The following is an 11776-nucleotide window of genomic DNA, read 5'->3' as shown; positions in this document are numbered from 1 at the left end:
TTCCACTCTGTATGCATCCGCAGAAGTGGGCTGTAGTCCACGAAAGCTTATGCTCTAATAAATTTGTTAGTCTCTAAGGTGCCACAAGTACTCCTGTTCTTTTTGCAGATACAGACTAACATGGCTGCTACTCTCAAGCCCAATGAGGGACCTAAGGGAGGTAGATGAATGGGCCAAATGCCCCAACCTCATGTTATATTTACTATAGTAGTTATCTATCATTTCTTTAGATTTATACAAACTATAAGAAAAGTAGTCCATCTGTGCTCTGGGCACCTTGGATATAAATATATCTATATTTAAATACACAAAAATAAGCAGATGCATCAGTTTCCCTAGATCAACTTAATTACACGGCAACACTATGAATATAGCTGAAATTAATCAATCCCCTGAGTCCCACCCTCTGCCCTACTTGTTTCCTCTGGAGCTAGGGAGAAAAGGTGGGCCCTGGAGTAGGCCCTGAAGGCTGACAAAGTTGGGCTGTTTAAGACCTGGAGAGGAAGCAAGTTCCAAAGGCCCAGGGCCCTAACAGAGAATATCCTGCCTGCTAGCCAGCCAGGACCTCCTCTCTTATATTGAAAGCACTACAGGTGCTTTCACTGACAAGAGCTGCGGCAGTATGTCATAGGGACAGCAGAATTTCTTAGGTAGGGCCCAGGAAGTTTAGGGCATTCTAGGTCAAAACTAACCTCCTAAAAACAAGAAAATAGGCCATCAGTGGAGGTCATAGAGCACAATTTAATATGCTTATGAGAGAGATTGCTTAAAAAGAGAGCTGCCCAATCCTGCATCAACTGCCGTTTCCAAATAGATTTAATATGTAGAGCGTACTCCAGTGTCTAATCTCAAGGTGACAAAGGCATGGGGGACAGTTGCATGGCCTGCATCCAAAAAAAAAAGGGGGGGGGGCATTACCTCCTAGCTCTCCCTAGATGGAAAAAAGGCTAACTTGGCTATAGCAGCTACCTGATCTTCTAGCAACAGCCAGGATCTGATTGCTCTGTAGATTCGTGGCCAGGGTTTGCAAAGGCCAGAACCACATCTCAGTCAGTGGGCAGAAATAACCCACCCATCTCTTCTGATTGCTTCTGTCAATCAATCAACATCACCTCAGTCTTATGTGAACTGAGTCTTAGCCAGTTAGCCCTCATTTATGCCCCAGTTTTCCCCCAACATTAAGTAATACATTCAATAGCTCCTGATAATCAGTGGGGTAGAGATGGAGAACATTGGACCTAAGAGGTGTAGAGCTTGCCATGCCAATAAAGTACCACTGAATTGAAATATATAACAGAAATAATGTTCTAGATTTGGTCTTAAAGTTGAAGGGCTTTGCCTATTTCTTAGTTGGGGGTCTGATGAAGAGGATGCAAATTAAGGTCAGTGTTTGGGGCAGGATAGGCCAAAGATTGCCCTTCAGGTTGCAGGACTCTGTGTTTGGAGTACTGTACAGACATGGTAGAGAGGCTGAAGGAAACAAACAGTTATTCTGGCATCTTCACATGTAATACTATGACAAGATCAATTCTTCATAAATAGACTTTATTTCTTTATATCTGTATAGCTTAATTCATGGTATGGTTTTGAATGTGTATCTCACATTATAATGAATCTGGCTTCTCTTTCCATATGATGTTTCAAGATCAGAAAATGTTGGAATGACACTCAACTAATTTGCTCTATTAAAATGTGTAAGCGTCAGACCAGATCCCCATGTGACCCTGCTGTAGGGTCTAGAAGGATGAAGGAGCAGACTATCATGTCAAACAGAAATGTGTTGTTTTACAGGTAGTTCTCCTATGAACCATTGCATATTTGAAGTTACACATCCATAATTAGGTAATAGTCACAGAACATGACACTTATTGAATCTGAAAAGTTAGACTACCAAGGAAGTTCCAGATTAATTAATTAATGCTGTAGAATCTTAAATCACTTCTTGCAACCAAAGCCAGACTCTTTCCCAGTTATACTAAAAGACAAGATAAACAGATCAGCAGCACATATTAGCGCTTTTCTTGTCATAGTTATGATTTTTTTTAATTAAATAAAAAGTTGGATAAAAACGTGATGTTCCAGTGCTAATAAATGTTAATAGAAATCTTGATCAGCTTTCAGAAGAAAGTAAGATCATTTCCAAGTTGTTTTTTTCCCAGAATATATTTAAAGATTTTGTTGTACTGTCAACCCAAAGTGCATCTATTACACCTCGATGGAGGCTACTATTTACAAAACATATAATAAACCCATATAGTTATCAGGAAGCTTGATAATCTCATTGTAATTTTCTGCATTACTTGTTTATGTACCTAATAAAAATATCATATTCCAAGGTATTAGATAATCCAATATGCAATCAAGTCACAGATAACCTCAAAGCCTGAGACATTTGAGTACCATTCCTATGTATAAAAAACAGTAGTGAAATACTCTAACAGACATTATAACCTGGCCTAGTACCTCTCTGGTCACCAGCTGAGTGCAAGTCGGTCCAATCGCAGGGTGCCACCTGCTTCCAAGCCAAAATTTATGACCCCAGATTGCAATTTTGATGGCTTCTCAGTGATAGTCTTTCAGTGAGGTGTCTGCTACAGCAGGTGCATACTGGGGGGAGGTTTAATTAGGAGGCTTGATGCTCCTCTTATTCACATTATTGTAAATCAGGAGTGTAACTTCTGAAGTCAGTGGAACTACCCCAATGTAAGACTGATATAAGGGCCTGAATTACAGCTCATTGTACTCAATGGAAAACACCCACCAACTGATCAAGCCGTAAACAAGTGCAGAATCAGGCTAAGGAAATTTAGACTGAATATCGGAAAAACATACTAACAGTGAACTCAGACTGGAATAATCTCCCTAGGGAAGAACTGAAAGGCCCAGTCCTAGGGACACTAGGATTCTAGGGTGAAATCCTGGCTCTTATTGAAGTCTGTTGCAAAAGTGCCATTTACTTCAGTAGGATCAAGACAGCCCAGCAAGCAGGTGCTTGGGGCGGCCAAGGGGAAGGGGCAGCATGTCGGGCTGTTCCGTGGCAATTCGGCGGCGGGTCCCTCTCAGAGGGAAGCACCTGCTGCCGAATTCCCGCCGAAGAAGAAAGCGGCGCAGTGGAGCTGCTGCCGGAGTGCCGCAGATCGCAATTGCGATCGCGGCTTTTTTTTTTTTTTCCCCCACCGCTTGGGGCGGCAAAAACCCTGGAGCCTGTCCTGGATCGAGATGCTACCCCACATATTAAATATATAAAATATAGACACTTATGCCTATGAACTGACATAAGCACAATGTACCATCATGTTATAATCAAAATAATCAAGTTTCCTGGTTCCTCCCTAAAGCAGTCAACTGAAATCAACACAGATAAATGGCCATTGACTTAGAAGATGGTATCACAGTGAGTTTCGTCATTTGGATTAAATCTGCCCTCAAATACTGGCTTGCAAAATATGACACTTCTCCCTTTTACAATGTTTTCATTTTTTTCTAAATAATTTCATGCTAAAATATCAACTTGACCTGATTTTAAACCATGTCACAATCTGTCTCCAACTTTAAAGTCGTATGTACAAAAACCAGTGCACTATAAAATGGTTCACTCTTGAAAACCCCTTGAGTATCTTCCCCAAGAAAAACATTCATCAAAATATCTCATCACCTTCATTGATCCAGTACTAAAGTTACTTGGTATTTCTCATTTGCAGCAATGTAACTAAAAACCAATCTCTACTTAAAGTTTAATGCCGATGTAGTTTTTCTGTCCTAGAGGACTTTGGTGTTGAATAGAGAGCCAGTGAGAAAGCCCCAATGATAGTTAGGCTAATGATAATGGAGATACCAATTGAACCAGCTGTTTGAGAGAAAGAGAGAAGAGGTGAGGCAGCTAAGAGCCAGTCACGGCGAGCGTTCATGTCTATAAAGATGGCCTCCATTTGGAAGTGTGTGCCAATGATCCCACATACATGGAAAAGCTGGTGGCTGTGCCCTGCAACAGAGTAAAAAATATTTATCAAGAAATTTCTCTGGGTTTCATTAAAATACACCTCTAACAGCTTTGAAAATCTTATGTGCAAAAATTCAATTTATTTATTTTACTAATTTATATTGCTCTTATTGTGATGCTGCTAAACTAAGGCAATTGTCCATCTGGAAACTCACTGAATCCCTGCTTATCATAAACCAAAGCTCTGCATATACTGCCTTGTCCTGTGATTCTGCCAGAGACTACAAACTAAGTAGACCTTGGCTGGATCACTGCTTGGATGGGAGACCACCAAGAAACACCTGTGTGCTGCAAGTAGTAGTACTGATGAGTCAGTCTTTCTTTCAACTCAGTACTGTGTAACATGGCAAGATGGTGTAGATTGGGTCGGCAACTTTTCTGAAGGGGTGTGCCGAGTCTTCATTTATTCACTCTAATTTAAGGTTTTGCATGCCAGTAATCCATTTGAACGTTTTTAGAAGATCTTTTTCTATAAGTCTATAATATATAACTAAGCTATTGTTGTATGTAAAGTAAATAAGGTTTTTAAAATGTTTAAGAAGCTTCATTTAAAATTAAATTAAAATGCAGAGCCCCCCCGGACTGGTGGCCAGGACCCAGGTAGTGTGAGTGCCACTGAAAAATCAGCTCGCGTGCCGCCTTCAGAACACGTGCCATAGGTTGCCTACCCCGGTATAGATTTTTGGATGGCAAAGAACCACTTTGTGGTCATTAAAGATTCTATGATACTTCTTGAAACAACAGGTCATTGGAGATGGCTTCTTGCACAACTATGCATGGCTACTCTAACCATGAGTGTGAAACAGTGAATGTATTTTCCTGATATGAACCATTTACTCTGCTCCAGATACATTATATCCCTCATGAGATGCCCAAGCTTCCGTGCTCTTAAATGCTGGAAATAAAAAATAGCAAAGACAAGAATCACAGTGTTCTGCACTCACCAATATAGTCAAAGCGTCCCGGTGCAAGTCTCTCAGGCAAATGTGCAGCAAAAATGAAACAAGTGAGGAAGGCAAACACACAGTGCCTGTAGTGGACTGGAATTACGCTTTCCATGCAGCTTTCCCCAGTACACAGATATAGCTGTGATATCAAAAGGAAAAATTACACATGGGGTACCAAGAAAAGGAAAGTTAGAGAACTACTGAAGAATACCTCTAGATTGGGGCCACATTTGCTGCTATGCTAAGGTCCCCTGGCCTCAGAAAACGGCTAGAGGTGGCTTGTGGAGTAGTCACCCCACACACCAGAACGCTCCACTAGCAGAAAGCTTGCAAAGGCAGTACCCCTGCCCCCTGTGCTAGCCACTTCTTCACTTCCAGTGTAAGCCGAGAGTGGGGCTAGGGCAGGGGCATTCATACATTGGGGCATGGGTGGGATCAACAATGAAGTGGGCGTGGTTATATCTGAGTCTTATTCGCCACTGGTGTAAGGTCCCTAAGGGCCCTTATGCCAGTGTTGTAAGTTAAAGCCTTTTTCATGGAGCTTCAGTTTAGACTGTGGCTGGGAATCAGATAGCTCCAGTCAGCTCCTGTGCCCTCCATGCTGGGACACAGTGGAGCCCAAGCTGTCTATATATAACAGGGCTTTCTTGTCTGTCTGTTGCATGTTTCCAAAGAACACACCACCTATCCCCGTAGCCCTATATACCAAGATGATGAGGCTTTGCCATCGTTGACTACTAGCCATCTTAGTCTGAGGACTAAAAGTGGCCCCTTCGGCTGGATTATTGTACGCTGGGATCTGGAACACTGTGGGCAGAGCCCAGTAGTAGATATGAGAGCAGATGCAATCATCTCTATTTTATGCAAATTATGGTCCAAATACTGATGACCTTACTCGGGCAGAACTCCCACTGACATCCAAGAATTGGGCCAAGGGCAGCTTTTGGGCTCATGGTAAATTGCCAATATGTTTGAGTGCCCCTGTACTGAGCACAAAATAATCTGTACATCAACAAATATTTGCTAAAAATAGCCAAACATTGTTTTCTAGCTCATATAGTTTTCCTTTAAAAAAAAAAAGTCTGTATATTTTCCTAAATACGCTCAGTCTCATGTTAATAGCCAATAGTTACTTCACTACAGGAAGCCAATGTATTTTATGGGATCTTAATAAAAGTTGAATGTTCACTGCATACCCTGTAGAAGAGAGGGGTGCTGTCGAACAGGTACGGATATGCAAAAGCCAGCATGCGAAGACTTTTAGTGAGCCGGGGCTGCTGTATCTCGGGGAACCTACATAAGAAAGCATTTCAAATTACAAAATCAAGGCAAATAAGGATTGTGCAACTGCCAGGGATATTTTTGAAGGAACTGTGGCTTGCAGAACGTGCTTTTTATGTAAATTTTTTGCACAAGCCATATTCTCATAGCTGTAGTAATCTATACCAGCATACAAAAAGCTGTCTAAGTCCAGAAGTAGGGCTGGAGAAATTAAAGTCAAATTACAGCCATCCTCAATTTGTGTTTGCAACTAATTATTGTAAAACGTGGTAGACAAACAAGCCACATAAATGTCCAGGTTTGTTCTAACAATGGCCTTGTTTATAATGTATCAATCAGCTGAATTATGCAAAGACTGGTTAAAACTGTGGGCCTGGCCCAGCTCTACTGAAGTCAATGGAAAGACTCCCATTGCCTTTACCATGAATGGATCAGGCCTTTTGAGACAGGGCACCCACAATCATTCCCCACTTCCTTGGCTCTCATGTTGTAGATAAGACAATTAAATTGAAAATAGCTGAATCTTGCACTAATACAGGAGCCATAGCAGGCCAGTCATCATCAATAATAAGGAATGATGAATGGAGCAGAGGGATATCTTGATTCTACAATTCAGCAAACTTCCATGTTGGGTCTCCAGCCTGATTGCTGGTATTGTGGTGTGCTGCTGTGTCATTGTGGTGACAGAGTCCAGCACAGACAGACACTGGGAGCAGTGTTGGAATTGCTGGTTCCTTGTGTGGTTCTTTCCAATTGTTTTCTGCAGGCCACAGTGGAATTAGCAACATATTGAGGAGTCTGTAGCCATTTCCATGATGGCTGAATCACACAAATTTATTTCCCAGATTACAAGATTCTTACCATTGAGTAAAATCACTGAGCAAACAAATCAGACACAATTTTCTAAGCTCGGATTGACTAAAATGGATGTCTCTTCTAGATGTAGATTAGCATGCTAATCTTCAACACCGACTCTGAGAACAACTTTGAAAGTATGAAATCTTTTTACATCATCTTGGCACACATTTCAAAGCAGTATTAATGGCCTAAGGGAAAACACGGAGAAAGTGCTTCCTTTAAAATTTAGCAACATCTGTCATAGGTCAGTTGGAAAAAAACAGAGTTTACTTCTTTAAATAGTTGCCAAAGTTATAGTTATTTTGACCTCTGAGTTTTTGTACTGCTTCATCACAGGGGCTAGATATTGAACTCAGTGTTGTCATAAAAAGAGATCTATTTATATTGGATTACTTGTAAGTAAAGCAGCATTCATGCCATGGTCATGAATGTTGATTCATTAAGTTGAATCACAGTTTCGGTTTACAATGCGTGACACGTGTCTCAGAATACTTACATTTTACATCCGGCCAAGATTTTGTAAATGCAGCATTTCAGGGAATACAAACATATCAGCTAAAATTCAAAATAAAATAAATCTGGCCCTTATTACCTTTCTATGACATCACTGTTATAATGGAGGTATGGAGCACCAAGCCTGTTGATTACAATCATATGGTAAATGAGAAGGAAAGAGTATGTTTGGGTGGAGACATATATGCTGGAATTTGTTAGCACTACCAAGAAAATTGTTGAGATGCACTTTATACTTTGTTGGTGCAAAGTCTAACATAATTTAACAGTCCTCAGCAAATGTGCAGAGAGCTGAAGAAGTGGTAATTGTGCCAAAGAGGAGAGTTAGAAAGAACACCACACCTTTCAGCAGAAAAAACATGTTCATAGGTGACTCATTTACTCAAATGAAGAGCTTGAGATTCCAAACCAAGACAGAACCAGAAAGAGACATATTATTGCTCATTGGTACACATACAAAGTTCATAGTAAATGTGATGCATTATCATTCCATTCAGGTCAGAAAGCCAGTTGGAATATCAGTGATCACAGACACTTCACTTATCCCTTAGAGTCGGATTCCTCTATGTCCTCTATTCCTCTATATGGCAGTCACTCCACACACAATACTCTCAGTGCAATGAGCCCAATTCCATCTTGTGTCATTTATAAAGTAGGTGTAAAATGACACCATACTAATTTGGTAACATCAAGCACCCAGTTTGCATTGGTGAATGAAGATGCCAGTTGCAGGGCAATGGTAAATTGGCACCTCTCCGTGTGATTTTTCTCATGGATTGAGCAGAAAAGGCCCAATGTTTACAACGTTATTCAACCTCACAAGCAAGGCCAGTGAGAGGTTATGGGCACATATCTTCAGTACTCTGTGTTTTCACTCGAATTGAATTATGAAAGATCCACTCCCTCACCATTAAGAATTTTCCATACCAAAAAAGCTCTACTACCGATGCAACCTCAAATGTACCCTAGAAGGAAGTGAAGAGTTCAGATAGGGCAGGTCTACTCACGACCTAACGAGCACAGGCCTGTTCCCCCGACCTCTGTAGGAATTTTGCCACCGAGTTCAGCGCAAGTAGGATATGGCCCAGTTTCTTTTTCACGCCATTCATTTGTAAACTGCATGTGCATTTGTATGACAATTACTGCCAGGCACAGCCCACAGCCCTGATCTGATACTCACAAATCAAGGAATGAACACAGCGTCCATTGGTTTTGTATTTGCATTTTATTTATTTTAAAACTAAAACCAAAAAAACAAAGATGAGGAGTGGGAAGAAACCAGATCATTTCCAACCCCAATATTCCTAGAAGAGAAAAATGGAAGCCTCAGTTAAAGCTATTGTTTGCAACTCTCGTGGTACTGTGGGGTATTTAGTTGTGTGAGAGTGGTTTCTCATGGCAGACTCAACTGTGTTTTTCTACCTTTCATTTCTTTTAGTATCCTAAAAAGAGAAGAGAGACAGGCCTTGATCCCGTAAATCCTTCAGCGGTGAAGCACAAGTGGAGACTGGTTCCATGTGAGGGCAAGGAAAGATAAGCATGGAGTGTAGTATGGCAAAAGTAAGCCTCAAATCTCCTTCATCCCTGCTCCGAAGTGTGGTTACATACAGTGTATTGAATGGGTGTGTCTTGATGCTAATTTGGGTTGTCTTAACTCTGCACTTCTTCCTTAGGTCTTATTCTTGCTATCAAGGAGAACTAACTTGGTAGCTACGCAGCAGTTGTTTCATTACTGCAAGTTCAAATTTCTCACTGCTCCTTGTCCTTGCACCTTCTACATGCAGCATTCTGTGCTCAGGTCATCTAAGGCTCCCTGCCAACTTCTCAGCTCATTTAACACCTCATCTCTGCAAAACAGTTCTTTGTAACTCTCTGGACTTTCTGAGCAATGAACTAGATCAGTGTTTCTCAAACTTTTGTACTGGTGACCCCTTTCACACAGCAAACCGATGAGTGCGACCCCCCCTTATAAATTAAAAACACTTTTTTGTATTTAACACAATTATAAATGCTGGAGGCAAAGCGGGGTTTAGGGGTGGAGGCTGACAGCTCGCAACCCCCCATGTAATTACCTGGTGACCCCAAGGGTTACGACCCCCAGTCTTAGAACCCTTGGGCTAGATACTTACTAGTGCTCTTCAAATTAGATGCGAATCTGGCTCCCAACAAAGCTCTGACACAATTTGGACCTCTGTGAAAGCCTGTTGTAAGCTCTGCAGACTTTGGGTATGGAAAACGATGATGAGCCTATTGGCTTTCTTTCTATCCTCCTTGTAGGGTGCTGAGCTTCAGGTGCAAGTGTAGATTCCATCCCATCCTTCATGTCCTCATGCCACCCATTCAAATACAGCTGTGCTACTATTCGCCCCGCATTTTGCTACTTCTTTTTAGCAATGTACAAATCTACATTTACTTCCATTTCTGAAACACAACACCGATTCTTCAGCCCAGGTGTGCAATAATCCATGGGATTTTATGTTCTGCAAGAAAAGTTTAAGTCCCAGGAATACTTCTCTGTTTTCTTCCATATGTCCTGTCTTTATTCTAGCTCCATGTGGGAATCTGAAGGGAGATGTCCAAGTTCTCAAGCATGCGAGAGCTCTTGAGATACAACTGCTGCACAGATGTTGATTCAGTGGGTGAGAAAGATATGGGAAGAAGTAGGAAGTTCTCAGTGAGAGAGCAATGGAGGCATCCTGCTTCCCCTAAAAGTCAAAAATAAGTTCGTTTTCAGCCATTTTTATACACTTTCACATTTGACAATTCAGTATTCATAAAGTACATAAAAGGAAAAAATGCTTTATTACTGATTCACCAATCAGCTATCCAGTATTGGAAGAAATTCCTGAGGAGCTGGTATGGTAGGTTTATAGAAACACTAACTTTTTTCTGATGACCATGATAAAAGTTCCTGCCTTCATCAAGAAGTTCCATCTTCATGCTGATACACTGATTCATATTCCTGTTGATCTTCATGAGGAATAGTATGAAGTGATTAAGATGGATGGGTACATAAAATCATAGAAATGTAGGTCTGGAGGGGATCTTGAGAGGTCATCTAGTCTAATCCCCTGTGCTGAGGCAGGACCAAGTAAACCTTATTCTGCTGCTCTCGCTTTCCTTTCCTTAGAATCATGAAATCTATCATTTCATGGGCATTTTCATTCAAATTGCCTTCCACCTTCAGATTTGCTACCAGTTCCTCCCTGTTGGTCAGAATCAAGTCTAAAATGGCTCTCGCCCTGGTTATTGCCTCCACTTTCTGAAATAAAAAGTTGTCCCCATTACATTCCAAGAATTTATTGGACATTTTGTATTTTGCTGCATTATTTTCCCAACAGTTGTCTGGATAGTTAAAGTGCCCCATTACTACCAGGTCTTCTGTTTTGAATATTTCTGTTATTTGTTCTAGAAATGTCTCATCCACTTCTTCCTGATCTCGTGGTCTATTGTAGCCCCCTACCATGATGTCACCCGTATTTTTCCCCTTTTATCTTTACCCAGGGATTTTCAACTGGTATGCTTCTCACCTCCTTCTAGACCTCAAAACAAGTTATATATTCTTGATATATAATGCAACATCTCCTGCCTTTTTCCCTGCTGGTCCTTCCTACACAATCTCTACTAATATTCCAGTCATGAGATTTATCCCACCAAGTTTCTGTGATGCCAATTAAGTCATAATTTAGCTTATGTACTAATACTTGCAGTCCCTCCTGTTTATTCCCCATACTTCTTACATTTATGTACAGGCATGCTTGTTGTTAAAGGCTCCAAGTACCCGAAGGAATCCTACCAGGACCCATGAATCTTTCTCCATTTTTAGTTATTGTAGAGCAAGTAAAAATAGTTGCCAACTGCTTAATGTCCCATTCGGACAGGTTAATACTGAGATGGCTGTAATCTGGAGCTGCAGGCTGTTTGATGGTAGTGGCTACAGATTATACAGTGGCTGGGATTAATAACCAGACCCATGCAAGCTACTTTGCTGTTTACGACCACCTCAATATTAACCTGTCCAAATGGGACATGGAGCAGCTGCCAGCTGTCAGATACTTAAGTAGCGTCAAAGGCAATGCTGAACAATGCTTCAAAAATGTGGACACTTGTATAGCAGCATCCATGGTTCAGGCTTTTCAGCGGCCTCTGGGGGGACCACATGACATCAAGCTTTCTA

General features: G+C 41.2%; 1 protein-coding gene across 4 annotated transcripts in view; it reads right to left on the bottom strand.

Annotated features, from left to right (window-relative positions):
* Positions 1-3156: 3156 nt before the first annotated feature.
* The window catches only part of PAQR5 (progestin and adipoQ receptor family member 5), a 33288-nt gene continuing 24668 nt past the window's right edge, over positions 3157-11776 (bottom strand). For 3 of the 4 annotated variants that reach the window (XM_034784100.1, XM_034784099.1, XM_034784102.1), the window contains exons 6-9: positions 7679-7723; positions 6144-6240; positions 4945-5086; positions 3157-3982 (exon numbers count right to left, since the gene is read on the bottom strand). In XM_034784100.1, the coding sequence (XP_034639991.1) occupies positions 3735-3982; positions 4945-5086; positions 6144-6240; positions 7679-7723 (532 nt within the window). In that variant the 3' untranslated portion in view covers positions 3157-3734. The remainder of the gene's footprint in view (positions 3983-4944; positions 5087-6143; positions 6241-7678; positions 7724-11776) is intronic. The other variant, XM_034784101.1, reaches the window with a different exon arrangement.

This window comes from Trachemys scripta, chromosome 10 (assembly GCF_013100865.1).
Source record: "Trachemys scripta elegans isolate TJP31775 chromosome 10, CAS_Tse_1.0, whole genome shotgun sequence".
NCBI classification, from domain to species: Eukaryota; Metazoa; Chordata; order Testudines; family Emydidae; genus Trachemys; species Trachemys scripta.
The sequence above is the reverse complement of the archived record's forward strand: the minus strand, read 5'-3'. Positions and strand labels throughout refer to the sequence as shown.